The sequence below is a fragment of the Ursus americanus genome, chromosome 33 (assembly GCF_024610735.1).
Source record: "Ursus americanus isolate L20-20 chromosome 33, mUrsAme1.1.p, whole genome shotgun sequence".
Classification (NCBI taxonomy): domain Eukaryota; kingdom Metazoa; phylum Chordata; class Mammalia; order Carnivora; family Ursidae; genus Ursus; species Ursus americanus.
This window is the reverse complement of record NC_142159.1, coordinates 29692946-29715259: the sequence shown is the minus strand read 5'-3', so window position 1 is coordinate 29715259 and position 22314 is coordinate 29692946. Positions and strand designations below refer to the sequence as shown.

The window sequence follows — 22314 nt, the reverse complement described above, 5'->3', positions numbered from 1 at the left end:
GTGAAGGTCTCCCCGCTCGGAAGGCTGGGCTTGAGGGGCAGACCTAAGGCCCCGTGTCAGCCCCCCAAAGCTTCTCCCACCCCACGCGCACGACCAGGTTTCTTCCTCATCAGCTTCGCCTCGCTGGGCCTCTCCATGCTCACCATCCGTGCGCTGCCACTACAGAAGGGAAGGCTAGCAGAGGACTGCGAACAGAACAGCCGGGTGTCCGCCAGGAGCAGCCGCCCTGCGGAGCAGCTGTGAAGATACTGGGGCTGTTCCTATGTCGTGCCCTGGAGGGATCTCCAAAACCTATTGTTAAGGAAAAAAAAAAAAAAAAAAAAAAGTAGAACACTGTGTATGGTATCTTTCTACGAAGGGGCCGAGGCAATAAGAGCACACATGCGTATTTTCCTACATTAAATAACATAAAAATAGTTACCAACCAGGGTCAGGAAAGTGAGTTGCATGTTGAAACTAGATTTCTTTAAATGTGCTTGTCCCTTTGGCTATGGGACTGTGTAATTACACCGACAAAAACAAATCGATTCCAAAAATTGGAAACAAAATGAAAGAAATGAACCTAAGTGCATGTCAGGTGGGTGGCATAGCCTTACAGAAAATAATTCAAGTGACTTTAAAACCCAACGATCTCATTGTACTTAACCAGTTAGTAAGGGCAAAAGAGCTGCAGAGAAATCTCAGACTGTTCACAGTAGTCCTGGGTTTAGTTAAAATATAGCTATGACCATTCTGGAATTGCAAGAAGTGAGATAGAGCAAATAAGTAGTATGGTAATATTAGGAACCAACATTTTCACCTTGAGAGAAGAGATACAAATATAAAATAGGCTTAAAACTAATCTTGGGTGTGAATGGGAAATATTAGTATAAATTAATATAATTAAAAAATGTATTTCTGTGGCACTTGGGTGGCTCAGTCAGTTAAGCCTCAGACTCTTGATTTCAGCTCAGGTCATGATCTCAGGGTTGTGAGATTGAACCCCCATCCAGCTCCATGCTGCACGTGGAGCCTGCTTAGAATTCTCTCTCTCCCTCTCCCTCTGCCCTTCTGCCCCTGCTTGTGCACTCTCTCTCTCTCTCTAAAAAAGAAAATAGTAACAAATAATAAAATAAGTAAATAATAAATTTATTTCTTAGCTCTGTCCGCTGAAAATGTCTAGAACTGTCCAATATGGTAGCCACTGGACACATGTGGCTATTTCAATTTAAAATTAATTAAAATTAAATACTTGAACAGGTATTTGTACACCAATGTTCACAGCAGCATAATTTATAATAGCCAAAAGGTGGAAACAGCCCAAATGTCCATGAATGCAAGAATGCATGGACAAAATGTGATATATACATACGATAGAATATTATCCCGCCCTAGAAAGTAATGAAATTCTGACACAGATTACAGCATGCATGAACTTTGAAGACATTGTGCTAAGTGAAATAAGCCAGACACGCAAAAATAGACAAGGCAAGAAACAACAATTGCTGGAGAGGGTGTGGAGAAAGGGGATCCCTCCTACATTGTTGGTGGGAATGCAAGTTGGTACAGCCACTCCGGAAAACAGTGTGGAGGTCCCTTAAAAAGTTAAAAATTGAGCTACCCTATGACCCAGCCATTGCACTACTGGGTGTTTACCCCAAAGATACAGACGTAGTGAAGAGAAGGGCCATATGCACCCCAAAGTTCATAGCAGCAATGTCCACAATAGCTAAATCGAGGAAGGAGCCGAGATGCCCTTCAACAGATGACTGGATTAAGAAGTTGTGGTCCATGTATACAATGGAATATTACTCAGCCATCAGAAAGAACGAGTTCTCAACATTTGCTGCAACATGGACGGCACTGGAGGAGATAATGCTAAGTGAAATAAGTCAAGCAGAGAAAGACAATTATCATATGGTTTCTCTCATCTATGGAACATAAGAACTAGGAAGATCGGTAGGGGAAGAAAGGGATAAAGAAAGGGGGGGTGATCAGAAGGGGGAATGAAACATGAGAGACTATGGACTATGAGAAACAAACTGAGGGCTTCAGAGGGTAGGGGGGTGGGGGAATGGGATAGACTGATGATGGGTAGTAAGGAGGGCACATATTGCATGGTGCACTGGGTGTTATAAGCAACTAATGAATCATCGAGCCTTACATCGGAAACCGGGGGTATACTGTATGGTGACTAACATAATATAATAAAAAATCATTAATTAAAAAAAAAAAAAGAAAACTCCCCCCCCCAAAAAAATAAAGAAGCCAGACACGAAAGAACAAATATCGTTTGATTGCACGTATGTGCGGTACACAGTGAGGTCAAATTCATAGAGACAGAAAGTGGAATGGTGGCTGCTAGGAGCTGGGGGTGGGTGTGAAACGGGGAGTTAGTGTTTAATGGGACAGTTTCAGTTTGGGAAGACGGAAGGATTTTGGAGGTGGGTGGTGCTGATACATGCTAACCATGTGAATGTAGGTGATGTTGCTGAACTATACACTTAAAAAGGGTTAAAAAGAGGGGCGCCTGGGGGGCTCAGTCGGCTGAGCATCTGCCTTCTGCTCAGGTCATGATCTCAGGGTCCTGGGATTGAGTCCCACATTGGGCTCCCTGCTCAGTGGGGAGTTTGCTTCTCCCTCTCCCTCTGCTGCTCCCCCTGCTTGTGCGCTCTCCTTCTTTCTCTCTCTCTCTCTCTCAAATAAATAAATAACACCTTTTAAAAAATGGTTAAAATGGTAAAATTTATGCCATGTATATTTTACCACAATAAAAATAAATATTTCAATTAAATAAAATTTAAAATTCCATTCCTTGGAGCGCCTGGCTGGCCCAGGCTATGGAGCATGCAACTCTTGATCTTGGGGCCGTGAGTTCAAGCCCCATGCTGGGTGTGGAGCCTACTTTAAACAAACAAACAAACAAATAAATAAATAAAATAATTTTAAAATATAAAATTCCATTCCTTGGTTGCAGTAGCCACATTTCAAGTGTCAGTAGCCTGTGTGGCTAGTAGCTGCCATATTAGAAAGCAGAGATATAAAAAGTGCCTGCTTCTCTTGAGTTGCACTGGTCTAAAAACAATCACCAATTCAGTAGCAGTGAGCACTCTTAGTACCAAGCTCATTGTCCCCGCTGCCATTGCTACTAAAAGAAGCTGCAGCTTCTTAGAAAAATGACTGATTTCAGATCTAAGGCAGAAAACACACAAGATGATCTTGGAGCATCTTATCAACAGAAAGCAAGGAAATTATCAACGAGTACAGCATTGTGTCGGAGGACTTGCTAACCAATGTCAGGTGCTCCCATTGGTCAAAGTAAGGGCAATTTGAGAAAAAGAAAAAAAAAAAAAGAAAAAGAAAAGTCTTTACAGTGGATTGAAGCACAGCAAATACGTTAACATCCATGAGTTCATTTTAAAATTAAAATCCTCATTGATCACTTTTGAAGGATGCTAGGATACTATGTCACTGTTCTGAAAACTGTTGCAGCTTCCGTGGAGGAACCGCACTCCGATCTCCCTTCAAGAAAGGATTTGCATTTAGCTGAAAGGAGTGCAGCGGTGCCACAGTGAGCCGAGTTCACTCTCTTTCTGGGTCATTCCTGGTCAATGATCGAGCGTGGCAGGGGCTCTAGGTGGACCATACCCACCAGCCCTAGGACTCCTCTAACGGACAATTTCTGCTCCAGAGTTCCTCTAACCCCTTCCCTCGGGTTGGCCAAAACTTTGTCAGATTTGCACTAGAGTTAGGTTCTCCCTGCCCGATTCTGCTTCTTCCCACTTTCCATCCACAGGCTTCAGATTAGTATTGCCGTCTGCGGGTTTCCTCCGTCCAATTACACTCCACCCCCATCCCCCGTCTTTCATAGGCATGAGCCCTCAATAAATCTCCTATATTCTGAATGCCATTTCATAGACACGAGTTAACAGTTGGTAGCAGGAATGGTCTGAGACAGTAGACGGTAAGAGGGGGATTTTTAACTAGATCACTCACTGCCCAGCTGGCAACGAGTACCCCATTCTGGGTTGTATGTGGCTGCCTTGAACAAGGTGGCAGCCCACTGATACAGTTTTCACCATTAATAAATTGGGAGGACAGTGGTTGGTACAGTGATTGTTTGGGAGGATGAAGGAGATACACACAAGAACAGTACATCTCAGGGTCGTGAGATCGAGCCCTATGTCGGGCTCTGTGCTCAATGCTGTCTGCTTGAGATTCTTTCTCCCTCTTCCTCTACCCCTCCCACTCATGCTCTCTTTCTTCCTCTCTCAAATAAATAAATAAATCTTAAAAAAAAAAAAGAACAGTACAATGAACTGGCTGCACGGACACCCCACAGAGGGATATGAGAAGTTGGAGACAGTTAACAATAATTGAAATTAAGTGTGTTGACACCAAAAGCAAAAGCAACAAAGGAAAACTAAACAAGTGGGACTACATCAAACCAAAAAGCTTGTGCACAGCAAAGGAAACCATCCACAAAATGAAAAGGCAACCTACTGAATGGGAGAAAATATTTGCCAATCATGTACCTGGTAAGGGGTTAATAATCAAAATATATAAAGAACTCACACAACTTCATAGCAAACAATCCAAACAATCCGAATAAGAAATGGGCAGAGTATCTGAGTAGACGTTTTCCCAAGGATGACAGAGACATACAGATGGCCGACAGGTACCTTAAAAGATGCTCAGTCTCACTCAGCACCAGGGACATGCAGATCAAAACCACAAGGAGCTATCGCCTCACACCTGCTAGAATGGCCACCATCAAAAAGACAAGGACTAACAAGAGTTGACAAGGATATAGAGAAAGAGGACCCTTGTGTGCTTTTGGTGGACATGTAAATTGATGCAGGTCCTATAGAAAACAGTGTAAAGGTTCTTCAAAAAATTAAAACTAGAACTACCTTGAATCTCAGTCAAGGTAGCTTTGCAATGCCAAGGTCAGGGTCCTGGTTGGGAAAACCTCGACACATGCAATGGGGATATCTGGGAGATGCCCCTAAAAATTTTGGTTCCCTAGACTTTTCTGAAACATCAGAGACTGCAAAGGTTGCCCACCCCTAACCCCTAAGGGAAACACCAGGACTCCCCTCTTATGGGAAGATACTGTAGAGGTTTCAAAAACAAGGCGACAAGGTCCCTTTCAGTATCTGCACCCTCACCCGTCCCGGTTGCCAGGCTGGCAACTAGGAATAAGCTGTAGCATAGCCTCATTAAATACATGCTCGACATGGTAAGAAAGAAAATTGTGTGAAAATAACAGAAAGCCTCACTAAAATGTAGGTGGGAGGTCTGGTGTGTGCGGGTGGTGCTCTCAGGCCCTACCACTCCTCATCAACTGCTGACCCAAAAGAAGAGAGGGACCTTGCAGGTGGATGTGACTTCACTACCCCAGCAGGAGGAAGAAAGGCTTTCCTCATCTGCCCAGCAACAGCCCAGCCAATGAGAGCCTGTCACAGCCCAGCCAATGAGAGACAGTCACACCTTAGCCAATGAGAGACTGTCACAGCCCAGCCAATGAGAGACTGTCACAGCCCAGCCAATGAGAGACTGTCACAATTTAGCCAATGAGAGCCTGTCACAGCCCAGCCAATGAGAAAGCACTATACTTAAAACTCTTAGTTTGCTCCAGTGGACTTTGCTTACAACCACCCTTCCACGATAAAAAAAAAAAAAGCCTTCCTTTCCTTTGTTCTCTGAACTCACTGATGGTTTTGCTGTGGCTTGCTTGTGTAGGTTGTAATTCTCTTTTATTCCCAAATAAACCCATCTTTTGCTGGTAAAAGAACTGGAAGTTTTATTTTTAAGGCTAGCAGGGGCTATATGCCAAAGGAGCTGCAAGAATTAGCGGCACGTGTCGGCGGTGGAATGGATTTGGAGGGTACAAGATCAAAGGGCAAACGCGGGGCTATAAAAGGGAGAGTTTGTTGACGTGGGGCATTCTCTCAGGATATGGGTTTAATACCCTGGCAAGGACCCCAGAGGATGTGAAATTTGCTGCCAAAGTGGCTGAAAATCTTCCAAGCTTGATGAAAACGATAAGCCCACAGATCCAAGATGCTGAACAAACCTCGAGCAGAATAAATACAGGAAACATAGTACAGGCACGTAATCAAATTGGTGAAAATGAGAAATAAAGAAAAACTCTTTAAACCACTCCGAGAACAGACACATTTCACATAGAGCAACAAAGAAATGCCAGGAATCTTTTTGAGAGAAACCTTTCAAGCCAGAGACAATGGAGCGGCAACTTGAAAACACTGGAAAGAAAAAAAAAAAGAAAATCAAACAGAAACCACGGATCATCCAAACTCTGTACCCAGAGAAAACAGCTTCAGAAAATGAAGGCAATTTTATGGTATGTTAATTATATCTCAAAAAAGTTGTTATTAAAAATTTTTTAAACGAAGGCAAGCCTCTGCTTCTGGCTGGGATGGAGTAATAGAGACAGATTTACATTCCTGCCTGAAACGACTAAAAAACTGAACAAAATACACGTATGCAGAATGACACCAGTTGTGAGATTAGTGGACACCAGGGGACTGAGGACAATGATCCCTGAGAGATGGGAACAGATTAGGTGAGGATCCCAGCTTACTGCCTGGAGAAAGCTCCCAGGCCACTTCTCAGGGAACGGGGACCAGGCAGAACATGAGCCATAAAGGAAAATTGGCAAAATGGATCTCGTCAAGATTGAAAGCTTGAGCTCTTGAAGAGTTACTGTGAAGAAAAATGAACAGACAAGCCCCAGACCGGAAGGAAGTATTTGCAGGATATACATCCAAAGGACTTCTGTCTACAACACACCAAGAGCCCTCAAACTCAATAAGAAGGCCAACAATCTCATTTTACAATATTGACAAAAGGGACGCCTTGGTGGCTCGGTTGAGTGTCCGACTCTTGGTTTCGGCTCAGGTCATCATCTCAGGGTCATGAGTTCAAGCCCTGCATCAGGCTCCACGCTCGGCTGGGAGTCCGCTTGAGATTCTGTCCCTCTGCCCCTCCCCTTGCTCTCCCTCCCTCTCAAATAAATAAATAAATCTTCAAAAGAAAAAAAGAAAATATTGCCAAAAGATTCAAACAAGCGCGTAAAGAGGGGCTCGGTGTCATAAGCCATTAAGAAAATGCACATGAAATCCACAATGAGATGTCTATGATAGTTACAAAAACGGCCAAAATTAAAGACTTATAAGCAAGCGTTGATTAGAAGGCAGAGCCACTTGAAATCTCGTCCGTCGCTGGTGGGAATGCGACATGGTACAGCCACACTGGAATTCAGCTTGGTAATTTCCTGTAAACCTACGTTCCCCTTAAAATCCCATAATCCTACAACCAGGTATTTATTCACAGAAAATGAGAACCTGTGTCCACACAAAGACTTACACTTGAGTGTTTGAAGCAGCTCGACTCCTAATAGACAGTAACTGGGTACAACTCAAATGTCCGTCAGCAGGTGGGTTTAAGCAACTGGGGTGGATTCGTGCAATGCAGCACTGCTCGGCAGTAAGAAATGAACTTCTTATCCATGCCACCACGTGAATGAATCTCAAACGTATTATACTAAGTGAAAGGATTCTGTATCAGTCACTCATCTCTGTGTAACGAGCGGCCACAAGACACAGCAGACCAAAACAACACACTTAACTCACAGCTTTTGTGGGTCAGGGTCGGGTCCCCAGCTCTGCCTCTCACGAAGTTGTAGCCAAGATATTGGCCAGAGCCACAGTCATCTTGGGGTTCACGGGGGTCGGGCTGCACTCTCCAGCTCGCGCTGGCTGCGGTGGGCATCAGCTCCTCGCTGTCTGCCGGACCAAGGCCCCGGTTTCTGGCCTGGTGAACCTCTCTCTTCGTGAGCTCTCGACATGGCAGCTGGCTTGTCAGAGTGAGCAGAGTGGAGTGCTAGCAAGACCGGTCTTTTACAGGCTGACCCTGGGCGTGATGTCTTGTCACCTTTGAGGTATCATTGCAATGAGTCGCTAGGTCCAGATCCCACCCCAGGGAATGCCCGACACCAGGAGGCAGGGGTCACCAGGAGCCGTCTTAGAAGGCCGCCGGCACCAACTTCGCACCGTGGGATTCCGTTTATATTCTACTTTAGAAAAGCAAAACTAAAGCAACAGAAAGCAGATGCTCATGGCTACTTGGGACCAGGCCTGGGGTCTGACCACAAAGGGGCAGGAGGGAACATTGTAAGATGGTAGACATGTGTAATGCTGGCTGTGGCCCATTAAACCCATGAAACTGTATACTTAAAATTGGTGAGCTTTATTGTATATAAATTATATGTCAACAAAGCTGATATAAAGTGAAATAAAATAAAAACCTAGATCCAGGCCACAACCTAAAAGGCCATGCATAACCTGACCTGGACCCCGCCTGCCTTACTCTGCTATCCTTTCCCACTCCCTACATCACAGCCCACACTGGCCTGGCTTTGCCTCTTTTTGAACTTGCTTGTTCATGCCAGCCACAGGACTTTCTTTCTTTAAAAAAAACATTTAAAAAAATTAAAGTAATCTCCACACCCAACGTGAGGCTCAAACTCACAACCCCAAGACCAAGAGTCACATGCTCTTCTGACTGAGGACTGAGCCAGACAGGTGCCCCAGGACCTTTGCACTTTCTGTTCTCTCTCTGAAACAGTTACCTGGCTCTTGATGTGGCTGGCTTTTTCTCCAGGAGGGGTAGGATATAATTCAATTTCAGCTCAAATATTGCCTCATAGTAAGGTCTTTCCTGACTACCCTAAGTGCCCCCCCAGCACAATTACTCTATTATTTTTGTCTTGCCTACATTCCTTCACAGCCTGTATTTCATCTGAAACGATGGTTCATTTACTCACTGATTGTCCATCTTCCCCTTTCTAGAAGGTGAGCTAGTGGGGATGGGGACCTTTTATATGCTTTTCACACCCACTGTCTAGACCAATACTTAGCACGTAGTAGGATGAGTAATCCATTAATATTTGTTAAATGAATATTGATCTGCGTGGGGACTTCTCCCGAGGAAGTCTAATGAAGGTAATCAAATGTCAAGTATGAAAAAGGTTACTGTTTCTATTTGTCCGACATCCTGCCCAGAGGGTCAGCATCGAAGACAAGAGGGAGAAGAGGGAACCTGACGTCCTCCTGTCACACGGTTTGGGGAGCAGCCTTATCCTGGCTGGTGGCGGGGACCCCCCTCCCCCGCAGTTCCCTGAGAGTCTCCCTGCGGTTGATTCAGCCCCACCCCCATCCAAAATAGATGTTTTCCTCACTTGACTGACAGCCTTTTTGTCAGGAATGTTAATTTGTGTTTACTGTTTTCTTTCACGTGAAAGAATTCAAATCACTACTTTAAAAACATAAGACAGGAGAATAGAATTCTGGCTTCTCCGCATTAAATATGACCAATTGTACTGGAACGTCTGTTTGACTGGTGTAGAAATAACTCTCCGAGTGGCCAAGTCTGATGTTTACTGGTTCTCAGGGCCTTGGTTCCTGAGAACAGCATGGCGGTAAGCCCTACTTCCTGTCAGCCCGCCCTTGGTCTAAGTAGACAGGCAACCTCGGGCCCTTGCAAGTAGTTTGCGTTTGATCCTTTCTGCCAAGTTCCTTCTGCTTCTCAAATGAATGGATTCCATCTGAAAATCACAGCATTAATAATTACAGCCTAAGAAAGTCTCTTAAGCTCAAGAATATTCTTCTGTGTCACTGCTATTTCTCTCCCCAGGAAAATAATACAGCAACCTCACAAATATATCAGGCAGGGATTTTAAATTTAGCTGGTGCTGCTTCCCCTCCCAGATCCCTATGACTCACCTCTACCTCCCGGGGCCCATCCTGCTGCTGGCATGTATGCTGGCCAGCTCTCCGCCCAAGCCTCAGACTTGGTGCCATCCCTTCCCGTTGGCTGTGAGCACCGGGCAAAGCGATTACCCAAAAGGTAAATGGTACAAAAAGGCTGCAGGCCGATGACCTCAAGAATCTAACAGACCAGCAGAGCATCCGTTTCTAGTTTTTCCAGATGCAGCTTAGGGCTGCTGTGCAGGGTCCCAGGGAAGTGCTGTCGGTGACTCCCAGGGACTACCCAAGGAAGGTGGAGTTTCCATACCTCCCAGGACCAAATGCACGACTGTCCTGCTCAGTGCCATATGGGGAGAGCATAATGCCTCCCCGCACTAAACAGGAGAAAGAGCACGCCCTCACGCCCCGAACTTGAAACTGGACGGCTCTGCTTGGGTCCTGCCTACGGAGAATCCACCATGTCAAATAAGCCAAAAGGGACGCCACGGATGAGTTAAGTCGACCTATGGGGACCAAATGCCTTAGGTTTGAAATTTGGGTTCCTTTTTCATCCTCATTCCCCTGGTCTGGTAGCAGGCCTCCTGTTCTGTGCTCTCAGTGGTACCAAGAAAGGGGCTGGGTTGTCTGGGCGACAGGGAAAGGGCACAGATCTCATCTGAGATGGACAGCCTTCCGCTGCAGAGATCCTTCTTCTTAAGGATTTTGAAAGTTTCACCCAAGTCCTACTTGGAGGGGTGGGTTCTCCCTCTCCCCTCAAAAAGTAACAGGTGTGGAATTAACATGGGGAACGACGTACAGTGTTTTCCAAGGAAGGGAGGTGGCTTGACCCAGACTTCTAAATGGGGGAGCATTTCCCGATCCTGAAAGCGAGGGGACAACTGGCCGGTTCTGTGTCACAGGCACAGATGCTCCTGTATCCTGGGGCTTGCTCCAGCCCCGCGGCGGCCAGCCACCCAGAACCAAGGGCCTGGTTTCCGGATCTTTGCTGGGGCCACCCAGAATTGGCTCTCTCTGTTCTGGGGCAGCTGGAGCTGGTCTGAATGGGGCTGAAGATGGAAAAGGGGACACTGCCTGGTTATGTCCAGAAGTGGCCGCAAACTAATTCTCGAAAAACTTGAAGAAGGAATAATGAAAACCCCATTCTTCAGATCCAGACAAACCAATTAGGGACAATATAGACCTGCACTGGAGCTCGCAGATTCAGGGGAAGAAAGTAAAGCATTTTGACTGACGGTCACGGAACATCCTGGTGATCTCGGACTGAGCTTCTGCTATGGGAACCTGTGCCAGGTGCGCCAATCGCAGGTGGGATGTGCAAGCAGGTGACTTCTTTACCTCTTTGTCTCTTTGTGGCTGTTGAAAGCCTGCTTGCCTCCAGGGCTTGAGGAGGAAGAGGCAAGTCGATGCCACCAAATACCCAGAGCTATGGCTAAACACCTGTCCAGCATCTCTGCGGGGAAAGGCTAAGGTTAATTTAATGCCTCAGGTAATAGAGGCAAGTGAAGAAAATAGCAGCCGACTCCGGTTCGCCCTGAACTAACTGAGTCAAGTGATTTGAGGTCAACGCTATTTCTCAGAGGCTGTCAGCACCTGGACCTTCTCAAATATTCAAAGGAGAGTGACAGTGAGCACAGCGTGGTTGCCTGGACCAGCACAGAGATCAGAGCTTGGGACTGAAAGACAGAAACTCCAGAGCAGTAAACGGGCTCATTTTGCCGGCTTTTGGAGACCGAGCTGTGTACTCTCCTACATTTATTAAGCACCCATTATATGCTGGAGGCGTAGACATGAGGGACGCTGAAGAAGCAGGCAGACAAGACCCCTGTTCTAGCAGGGAACATTAGCGATACTGGTGGACACTGGCAGCTCTACTCTCTGCCAGTCACGCTCTGGGCACTTGCTGGAGGGTTAACTCGTCACTCTCCCACAAACGTGTGCAGAAGCATACACAGGAAAGAGGCCCTGAGGCCCCGAGGCTTGTCCAGAGCACACGCACATCCACGCAGCGTGGGAACACGCTGAGATCAGTGCTTCCATACCCAAAGGCGCCTGGGAGGACCCTCGAAAGAAGGCATTTACGCTAAGACCTGACTGGCTTTCTTAGCACCCATTCCTGCCTTTAGGAAAGAAAGCTGGGAACCAGCCCTATCCTTAGGTACTTGGCATTCAAGACTGGGCTGGAAATTCCCAGGAGCAAAGCCCTGTCTATCGGCCCCTGCTCTGTCCAACCTCTGCAGGCTTAACCCACTCCAGAACACGTTTGCCCATTGTTAGGTGTTTTCATGAAAATTCACTTTCTATTGTCAGCTGGTATCGAGTCCAGAAGTGAACAAATGAGACCAAACAATGATAAAAGTTTTTTTGAGGAAAACTGCACAGAGCTTTATGTTGAAAAGAATTAAAATAGAAAATGCTCAAGGCCTTAACTTTCTCAGCTCGTTGTGGGGTGCAGAGGGTGGATGTCACCCTTGTTACAGCCCAGCCATCCGCAGTGCCCTTCAAAGGGGTGCGGACAGGTATGACGAAGCCTGATCAGGCCAGAGGAGAAGTCACTGCATCCCGTGACCAGGACCTCGGCGGGCCGGCGATGGAGCAGCCCCATGGCCCACCTCCCTCCTCCCTCCCCGTCAGGCCCTCCGACGGTGGGCAGAGCTGCTCTGCCAGGTGATCGCTCCGACTCTGTATCTGTTCTGCCAGAAGTGCGAGGGGTTTGGAAGGAGCTGCTGGTGGTGGGGGGGTCCTCTCCCAGGAGCCGGTGAACGCTGCAGGAACGCTAGCCCCTCCCCGCGCCGCGCTCCTTAACTGCGTGAACCAGGTGCCCGGGACCTGTGACCTCCACAAACAGCCCCGGCGACCAGGTTCGCCGCGCCCGTCTGTCTGCTGGCGCCTGGCCGGGCAGCGAGAGGCAGCGTCCAGGCGGGTCGTGGGCCTGGGTCGCCTCCCAGGCAGCAGTGCTGCGGTGGGGGAGTGCCGGACCCTCGGGGAGGGGGGCGCGGCTAGGCGGGGCGGGAGCTGGAGGCGGGGCGCTGCTGCGTGGCTCAGGGGTGGGGAGGAATCCGCGCGGCTCCGGAGTGCGGCCCGGCTCGGCGGCAGGTGGGGGCGGACGGGCGGGGCGGCAGGGGGGCGGCCCGGTTCGGGGCGGGGCGGGCTCCGGGTTCCGCGCTCCGTCCGCCCTCGCGCCCGCGCCGCGCGCCCTCCCGCTCCCGCCCAGCCCGTGCCGCTACTGCGGCCGCTGGAGAAGCAACTTCTCGAGCGCCCGCGACCGGCGGGACCCCGGCGCCACCCCCGGTCCAGCGCCGAGCGCCGAGACCATGGAAGCGCTGGCTTGGCTGCTGCCTCCGCTCCTGCTGCTCTGCGCGCAGCAGCACCGCGGCACTAGGTAAGCGAGCCGGCGTCCGTGCTGCTCCCGGGGTCGCCCTCTGTGGGGAGTACCCTCGGTCTTCATCCCCACCCCCCATCCCCCGTGTCTATCTACCCCCCCCCCGTCTTTATCTCCTCGGTCGACTCTCGTCTTCATCCCCCAATGTCCACCCCCATCTCCCCGCTAGGACTCTCCCCGCCTCCCCCGCCACCCCGTCTCCCCCGCCACCCCGTCTCCCCCGCGGGCGCTTCTCTCCGGACTCACCGCGCCGCTGCCCTTGGGGCACGGGCCGTGGCCGCCCCAGCTCCTGCCGCCCCGGGTGCTGTCCGCCGTCCCGGTGCTGAACCGGCGCCGCATGGGGGGACGAGGGCGTGGGAGATGCTCCCATTTCTCCCGGGTGCCCGGGCTTGCTGGGGTCCTCGGCCCCAGAGGCACTTGGCCGGTCCCTGGCTGGCTGGTGCCCTTCCAGGCGCGGGCTGAGCGCTCAGCTCGGCACGAGCTGCAGGCAGGCAGGAAGGAGCGATCCCGAGGACACGGGGGAGGAGGCTGCTCCTTTCCCATGGGAGCAGAGCTACACAGACGAGCTTCCGCCGCAGCTAGCAGGCTGGGGTGGACAAGATAAGGGTTGTGTGTGGTCGTCAGAAAGTTCGGGCCCAGGACACTGCGGAGTCTCCTTTCAGGGGCCGTTTTCAAATGGAATCTACTGAACTCCAGAGTATGCAGGGGGGAAGGAGCCCGCTGCCTCTGGTGGTGGGGGGGGGGTAGGGGTGGGAGGTGTGGGGGTGGGGGGACAACGACGACAACTCAGGATTTCTAACTGTTGGGGGAGGGGAGGAAGGAAGAGGTCAAGAAGAAGGGTCCCCATGGGCTGTGGCTTCCTCCCTTTGGCTTCAGGGACCAGTAGGGTCCCTGCTGGCTTGTCTTCTCTGGGGACTTGAGATGGGCTCCAGGTAGCCTGGCATCCCATGCACTTATCCTCGCCACCTTCCTTGGGAGTTGTGAGGGGCCTTTTTGAAGATCATCTTGGTGCAAGAGTTGCAGAAAACCAGCACAAGGACAGCTCCCCCCTCCCCCCTCAGCATTCCGACCTCTGGACCCTTAGAAACTGGAAACGGTTGAACATCAGCCTGTGTCTGGGCTGTAGGCACTCAGGTAGCACAAATCAGGGAGGTGGGGGGAGATGTGGTCAGACTTTCCTTTTTAGTGGGTGGGGGCAGAGCTAGGAAGCTCTGGGTCTGGCCATAGTGTGGCCGTTGTGCCCAAGAGCACAGGCAGCGTTGATGCGACCCCTGTCCTCGGGAAGGCTTAGTGCTTTTATCAAGCTCCGTGGCCCTTTTCCCTCTTCCTACCTCAAGGTAACAGGAAGGGCAAAGCACTGAGGCGTGGCCATGGACGTTTGCGCTAGAGGGCTGGGATCGGCTCTGGGCCCAGCACAGCCTCGTAGCTGTGATTCTGAAGTCCCAGCTGCTCTGAACCCCAAAGTCTTAGCCCAAGTCTGACACCAAAGCTCATTTGGTGGCAAAGCCTGTTCTGCGCTTACATGGGCCTCATCCATCCTGCTTGTACTTTCCTGCTGGGAAATTCTCCAGAACTGCCACCCCGCCGCACCCCAAGTCCATATGTGCACTCTATCGCCTTTCTAAAAACTGAAACATTCTGAACTCTGACCCACATCTGGCTTGGGGTTTGGGTAACAGATGTGTTGTTTGCCTGTGCAGGGAGGCTGGCCGGCTGCAGCCCCGGCCAGCGGTGGGGAGAGCCTCTGGGCTTTGCGGGCCTTGGTGGGTGACCTTCAGACAGCACCGTGCTGTCAGTCTGGGGCCTCCTCTCCCAGCAGCGTCTGTGTCCCTCCGCTCCAGAAGCCAGGAGGACAGCGCGCTCCCTTCCTTCGGTCTTGGTCCTCACACCTGGAGTGGTGTGGGAGGACAGGAGGCGCCTGCTTTGGCCGCCGCTGCTCAGGTCGGATCCTAGGCTTCCTGGCAGGGAGAAGAGGGAAAGTGTTGTGCAGCGTTGGTGGGTCGGGTCAAAGCTGTGCCTTCCCCGAGCCTGCAGACCCACTCACACAGTGGGTGCCTGAGCTTGCTGGCCACACACCCTGGCGGCTGGCCCCCTCCAGGCTGCTGGCACCTCCGTCTCCCTGGAGAAGCTATGCCTGTAGCTCCCGCCTTGCCAGCTCACCGTGCGACTGTGCGGTGTTGCTCTTCGCCTTGGTAACTGAGCTGGTGCTGCTCTGACAGCAAAGCTGTCAGGGACTGTGGGCTTGTGTGTGCACAGTGGAAGGATCCTCGGAGGGAAGAGGACCCCGCTGCCTTGCTCAGCTACACCCGCCTTTCCTTTCTGTCCCCGGGGGCACAGACGAGTGACAGGGGTGGGCTTGTTTCTCAAGGGGTCAGTCGAGGGAGGGAGGCCTGAGGGTGCCCGACAGCTGGGTGCAAGCTGCCAGTGTTTTCATGGTGCCTGCTTCATCCCAGGAGTCTGGACGTATGTCTCTGAGCTTCCCTGTCTGTCTACACAAAGGGAGCCCCCACCCCAGGCCATCATTGGATTCCAAGGCCATCACATGAAGCAGAACCTCTCTCCCAGGGTGCTGGTCAGAGGCCCCACCAGCTTACCCCATGCTGAGCTCCCCCCACATGGAATGTGGACCCCGTCACCCCTTTCGCTGTCTACCTGAAGCATGGGAGGGAAGCAAGGCCCTCCACAACCCAGGCTAGCACGCAGGGTGTCGTCCTTGGATGGCCCTTGACATCTCTTCACAGCTGGAAAAACGAGCAGCCCCTGTCCTAGGTGAGAAGTGAGGTGGGGCCGGAAGCCTGTCCCCTTCGCACCCCTCAGGGATGGCAAAGGCTAAGAAGTCCACTGGCATCCTTCCAGTTCAAGGCGAGCTTCATGGCCCGGGGCTAACCCACGGTCTTGCCTTCATGCCTGCGAGTGGGCGTGGGACCTAGCCGAGGAAAGGAGCGCCTGCCTGTGCCACCACCCTGAGGCCAGGGAAGGATGCTGTCTCTTGACAGCCTTGTTCCTGGCAGGCTAGCGCTGCAGCAAGATGGCAGCTGGGCCAGGCCAAAAATAAAACCTAATTCGAGTCCCTTTACATCCGATCTTCAGGATGACCTCTATTTGTGTTTTTAATTGGGCTTTGCTTGGGGCCAGGACTTCGTTTAGTCCTTCTCACACTTCGTCACCAAATCACCTGCCCTGCCCCCGCCCTGGACTGCTTTCTCTTCTTCTAAGGACACCACTCATTGGGTTTAGGGCCATCCTAATCAAGCATGATATCTCTTAACTAATTATAGCCCAATTTCCAAGTAAGGTCGCATTCCGAGGTTCTGGGTGGACATGAATTTTGGGCGGCACTGTTTACCTGCGGACAGGTAAGCACAAGCGGGGGTGGGTGGGTGGACCTGCTGGAGCCTTTGGCAGTCCGGTGTGTTCAGCCATACAGCGTGGCCCTGCCAGGGACGCACACGACCAGCACAGGCTGCAGCGTTGGCATGGGCTCCAGCTGCTCTGGGGTCGGCCTAAGCCTCAGAAGCACAGGACAAATTGGGGATCTCTGGGGCCAGGCCTGGGCCCACCTGGAAAGGGACAGAGAGCAGGAGTGGGTTAGAGCGTCCCCATGGGCCCTTCGCCTTGCCCTGGGTCAGCTTTGGGACCTCACCCATCCGCCCCTCTCCCTGGCCCTCAGCTTCCTGGTCACACATCTCTTCTCTCAAGTCACCTCTTGCAGAACACTTGACCCTCAGAGGCTGAAAGGGAGGCTGTGTGCCCTTGGCAGGGTCCTCCGAAGCTATTCATTGAGAGTCCCTAGGGGTGGGGACTCGGACTGGCCACCCTCCTCATACCGGTTGTGGAGGGAGGCTGGGGGCTCTGCCGGACCCCGTAGGCTTGCTCAAGGGCAGGTGGGTGGGAGGCAGCAGAGCAGAGAGAGGCTGGTGGGTGAGGCAGAAGAGTCCGGGGCCCTGCTTCTCCCTGGGGCTCCCTGTTTTTGGCAGGAGTTACTGGGACTGGCCAGGTCCAGCCTGGAGGGGCTCTCACAGTGGTCTTCCCCACCCACCCCTGGCTTAGGTGCCCAGGAAGAGACCTGGGTTCCATCCCGGGCACCCAACCTGTGACCAGTGGGCCTTTGTTTCCAGAGCAATGAACGATATTGGGGACTATGTTGGCTCCAACCTGGAGATATCCTGGCTCCCCAACCTGGATGGCTTGATGGAGGGCTATGCTCGCAATTTCCGGCCTGGCATCGGAGGTGAGGGCAGCTGGTAGACTCCTGCATCCATCTGGGGGTGTGAGCTTTGCTAGCTCTGGGATGGCTCCCCTGAGGGGTGCATCTGTCCCCAAGGGGTGTGTCAGGTTTCGACAGCTAGCCCCCCCAGGGAGACAGCTAGGAAGATGGATCTTCTCAGCCTCTCATTGCAGACGTTCACCAACACTGTCCTCCTTGCAAAACCCTGGCTGAGCCCTGTCCTGTCTGCCTGGGCTTTCACTGGGTGGAGAGCCTGGCCTCAGCTCCTTCCTTTCAGGGCCCCCTGTGAATGTGGCCCTCGCCATCGAGGTAGCCAGCATCGACCACATCTCGGAGGTGAACATGGTAGGTGCCGCCAGCTGCCGCCTCACCCCTGGCCGTGGGCCCCCAGGAGAGGAGCTGGGCTGACGGCCAGGGGCCCTCGCCGCCCCACCCTGCAGGAGTACACCATGACGGTGTTTCTGCACCAGAGCTGGCGGGACAGCAGGCTGGCCTACAACCACACCAACGAGACTCTGGGCCTGGACAGCCGCTTCGTGGACAAGCTGTGGCTCCCGGACACCTTCATTGTGAACGCCAAGTCCGCCTGGTTCCACGACGTGACCGTGGAGAACAAGCTCATCCGGCTGCAGCCCGACGGCGTCATCCTGTACAGCATCCGGTGAGCCCGGGGCCAGCCCCGCCAGGGGCTCTGCCGGGAGCGGTGGGCTGTCCGTGAGCTCCGGCCACTCGCGCTGCCTACGGAGCCCGCGGCAGCTGCAGCGGTGGCCGCGGGAGGCCCGCAGGTGCGGCTTTTTGGCCAACACTGTGCCTTCCTGTTTTTCACGTGGGGGTGAAATTCACGTAACATAAAATTCACCATTTCAACGCAAATGATTCCGTGGCATTTAGGACATTCGCAGTGTTGGGCAAGCATCACCTCTATCTGATTCCAGAACGTCTCATTACCTGAAAAGGAGACCCCGGGCCCACGAGCACTCACTCACCCCCCGCCCCCCGCCCGCCCCGACCTGCTTTCTGCCTATTCTGCACATTTCATGTAGAGTGAATCGTACGCGACGTGTCCTCTTGTGTCTGCCTTCCTTCCTTTAGCTCAGTGTTTCTGGGGTTACCCAGGTTGTGACGATGATCAGGACTTTGTTGCCTCTGTGGCTGAGTAGCATTCCATGGCCTGGTGCCCCCCTCATGCATTCACGAGCTCTGGGCGGCTTCCACGTGTCGGCCGCCATGGGTTGTGCTGCTGTGAACATACATGTACACGCATTTGTTTAAAGACGTGCTTCTGACATATGCCTTTTAAAAACAGCATTAGTTGCCAACATTTTAAAAACCAAGAGATTTATGTAAGATTCTAAATTCTCTGGGAAGTCGGAACATTTGGCAACCTGGGCCTTTTCCCACACTGCCCGGTCAGTGGGAATGCCCAGCGGTTGTCCTTTAGCGCAGGTCAGGTACCCAGGCTGCACTTGCCTTCTAAGCCCCCAACTTAGCCAAAGAGTCAAGCATTTTGAAGGACGAAGAAAGTGAATGAAGCCCAGCTGTGATTCCTGACGAAAGACACACCAGTATCCGTACACGGACCGCAGGTTCCCGTTCTCACCCAGATGCCAGCACCTCGCCAACAAAGCCCGAGAGGCCGCTTGGCCGCACTCCCTGGAGGTGGCCCGTCCGGGTGGGGGGCAGGGGCGTCTCTGCCTACTGGGGGCAGGAGAACCTCAGGATCTCGGGCGCTGGCCTTGCTCCTGGAGACCTCACCAGCATGTTGTCTGGGCAGAATCACCTCCACGGTGGCCTGCGACATGGACCTGGCCAAGTACCCCATGGACGAGCAGGAGTGTATGCTGCACCTGGAGAGCTGTGAGTGCCCTTCCGGGTGCCGGGACGGAGTGGGGTCCGCTCAGGGCAGGCCGTGCTGGCGTTTCTGGTGACTCCGCTGTGGGAAGAGAGGGGACCCATACTGTCAGGGACCTTTGCAGCGGGCCTGGCTTGGGGATGGGGAGGCATCTGGGACAGGCCCTGTGGAGTCAGAGGCCTGGGCTGAAGAGAAGAAAGAGAGGGAGCTGGAAGGCTGACCAGCCCGGCCCTCTTCCCAGGGGTCAGTGACTTGCCCAGGACAGATGGGTGTGGAGCCCAGACAAGGCACACATTTGTGTCGTTTGTCCAGCGTGACAGCCCTGTGGGTCCCCTGGAGATGGTGACCTGCCCTTTGGCCAGCTCTATTGGCCCTGTCTGCCTGCCCAAGGTGCTGGGCACGGCTGCAGGCCTTCTTGCTCCTGGCTGGGTCTCCCCATGCTGTCCCCCGTCTCTGCCGTATCAGGCTCCCTGTATGGTTGGGGTGCTCCTGCTGGGGGTTCCCAGGGGCCGGGGGACACCAGGCTCTGCTGCCCACCTGGGGCTCTCCTGCAGACGGCTACTCATCCGAGGACATCGTCTACTACTGGTCTGAGAACCAGGAGCAGATCCACGGGCTGAACAAGCTGCAGCTGGCTCAGTTCACCATCACCAGCTACCGCTTTGCCACCGAGCTGAGGAACTTCAAATCCGGTAACGCGGCTTCTCGCGGCCTCTTTCCGGGAGCCTGCCTTGTGTTTTCCTGCACTTTTAACGAAGCTGTTGGTCAGCTCTGAGGACCCCTGAGGAGGCAGCGGGAAAACCACGATGGGCACAGGCTGCACCCGACCCGGGGGCTCAGGACGCCACAGCGTGGACGTGGTCAGGCTTTCTCTGCCTGATTCCTCCGTCCTGTGCTGCTTCCTGGAGGCTAGCACGCTTGGGGTTTGGGGAACATGAGGGGCAAGGGCATCAGGGGCCACGCCTCTTGGGGCTGCCTTGTCTCCTGGCCCCTCCTGCCCCTTCCAGCTCCTACTGCCTGGCCACTGGGGCCAGTGACTCCAGCTGGCTCTTCCCTTTAGCTTGGCTGTGCACCCAGGAGGGCCAGGAGAGCTGAGCTGGCCACACAGCTGGGAGAGTCCCCTGGGCCAGTGCGGCACCAGCACCTGTCTCTTCTCCTTCCTCTGGGTGGCCCTGCAGAGAGCCAGCCTCTCTCCCAGGATAAGACCCAGGGCAGGGGAGACCCCCGACCCCCCAGGCTGTGTGGGGGAGGTGGTGAAGGCAGGGTCTGAGGCTCGCAGTGGCCCCCAGTGCCTGCCAAGCCCTCCTCTCTGCCCGAGTGTCACTGCATGGGTGGGTCAGGTCCCAACCGAGAGCGTTTCCCTGGCAGCTGGTCAGTTCCCTCGGCTCAGCCTGCATTTCCACCTCCGGAGGAACCGGGGCGTCTACATCATCCAGTCCTACATGCCCTCCATCCTCCTAGTCGCCATGTCCTGGGTCTCCTTCTGGATCAGCCAGGCAGCGGTGCCGGCCAGGGTGTCTCTAGGTGCGGGGCCCTGACCTTCCCTCGGAGGGAGCTGGCGGAAGGGTGGGAGCCCAGAAATAGGACCCCGACCCTGCTGGCCACAAGCCCAGGCCTTGTGTCCCAGCCTCTTGTCCCTAGCTGTCCTGGGCCAGTGGCCAGCAGGGCCAGGCCTGGTCAGAGGAGCCTGACCTGCACCCAGGCTGGGGGTAGGGGTGCAGGGAGGTGACCGGGGCCCCAGCAATGTCACTGCGCATTCCCAGCAGGTATCACCACGGTGCTGACCATGACCACGCTGATGGTCAGTGCCCGCTCCTCCCTCCCGCGGGCCTCGGCCATCAAGGCGCTGGACGTGTACTTCTGGATCTGCTACGTCTTTGTGTTTGCCGCGTTGGTGGAGTATGCCTTTGCGCATTTCAATGCTGACTACCGGAAGAAGCAAAAGGCCAAGGTCAAGGTCAAGGAGCAGAAAGCAGAGGTGAGGCTGAGCCTGTTGGCTCTCTGGTATTCAGGATCGAGGACAGCCTCCCCCACCACCTCCCACTGTCCCCCAACCCCCACCCCCTCCACCCCAACAGAGGGGCAGCATTGCTGGGGCCACTTTTTCTGGGACCCACTCAGGATCCTCTGCCCATTGCTCTGGGGAGGTCACTTGCAGTCCCCAGCACACGAGAGCAGGCCCAATCTCTTTGGCCCGTCCTGCTGCTGGACGCAGAGGAACTTAGGTGCTGGCCCAGTTTGGGGGTCCTGGGAGGAGGGGAGCCTGCCCTGGGCTCAGCCCCGTCTCCTCCCCCGCCACTCTCCCTCCACGCGGTGCAGATGGATGTGAAGAACGCCATCGTGCTCTTCTCCCTGTCTGCCGCTGGCGCCACCCAGGAGCTGGCCGTGTCCCGCCGGCACTGCCGCAGGCCTGGGAACCTCATGGGCTCCTACAGGTGTGTGGAGATGGAGACTGGAGAGGCCAAGAAGCAGGGGTGGGGCCGCTCGGGGGGCCAGGGAGGCCTCCGTGCCCTTTTCAAGCCCATCGACGCAGACACCATCGACATCTACGCCCGCGTGGTGTTCCCTGCGGCCTTCGTGGCAGTCAACGTCCTCTACTGGGCGGCCTACACCATGTGAGGCCGGAGGCGGGGCTTCGCCTGACCTGAGCCCGCAGCCACTGGGAGAGAGGCCCTTGGGTTGAGATGCCTGCTCTGCCTGTTTCGAAGGGGGCATGACAACAGGGCACAGAAAACAAGAGGAAAGCCTTGGCCTCCCTAAGTACCCTGGACTCTGTCCTCATCGGCACCTGGAAGACCGCCCTGGGCTCGCCCGACCGCCTCTCCTGCAGACCCTCAGCCCAGCCCCTCCTGGGGGGCAGAGCCAGCTTGACCTGAGGCTGAGCCAGGCAGGCTCAGGGCCCTTGCGGAACTTTGCATTCGATTCAGAAAACAATCCTGATTCTAGGCATTTGCTCTGTGGGCTTGGACCAGGTCGTGGGAGGCTGGAAGAGGGCGGTGCTACTTTCTTGGTGAAATGATGGAGAAGGGCAGCCATGGGCCTTCGGTCCCAGCATGAAATAAAACAAAGCCTTTGGCTGCTG

At 53.5% G+C, this 22314-nt stretch overlaps 1 protein-coding gene across 4 annotated transcripts; it reads left to right on the top strand.

Moving 5' to 3' along the window:
- The first annotated feature begins 12888 nt into the window (after positions 1-12888).
- GABRD (gamma-aminobutyric acid type A receptor subunit delta) lies at positions 12889-22314 on the top strand. Of its 4 annotated transcripts, XM_087858305.1 has the most exons (10): positions 12890-13152; positions 14438-14448; positions 17234-17383; positions 17658-17725; positions 17821-18041; positions 19155-19237; positions 19787-19924; positions 20601-20756; positions 20999-21210; positions 21552-22314. In XM_087858305.1, the coding sequence occupies exons 1-10, from the start codon at positions 13085-13087 to the stop codon at positions 21849-21851; spliced, it is 1407 nt and encodes a 468-aa protein (XP_087714431.1). In that variant the 5' UTR covers positions 12890-13084; the 3' UTR covers positions 21852-22314. The 4 variants fall into 4 exon arrangements, with proteins under 4 accessions (XP_087714430.1, XP_087714431.1, XP_087714429.1 ...); XM_087858304.1 differs by lacking the exon at positions 14438-14448 and having other exon boundaries at positions 12889-13152; positions 17271-17383; positions 17851-18041; positions 20996-21210; XM_087858303.1 differs by lacking the exon at positions 14438-14448 and having other exon boundaries at positions 17271-17383; positions 20996-21210.

What these genes read in the sequence shown, in the direction of transcription:
- GABRD (XM_087858305.1), top strand. Translation starts at nt 13,085, where the DNA reads ATGGAAGCGCTGGCTTGGCTGCTGCCTCCGCTCCTGCTGCTCTGCGCG. An exon ending in TTTCCGGCCTGGCATCGGAG is followed by an intron (nt 17,384 to 17,657) that starts GTGAGGGCAGCT and finishes CCTTCCTTTCAG; the next exon opens with GGCCCCCTGTGAATGTGGCC. An exon ending in GCCGGCCAGGGTGTCTCTAG is followed by an intron (nt 20,757 to 20,998) that starts GTGCGGGGCCCT and finishes CATTCCCAGCAG; the next exon opens with GTATCACCACGGTGCTGACC.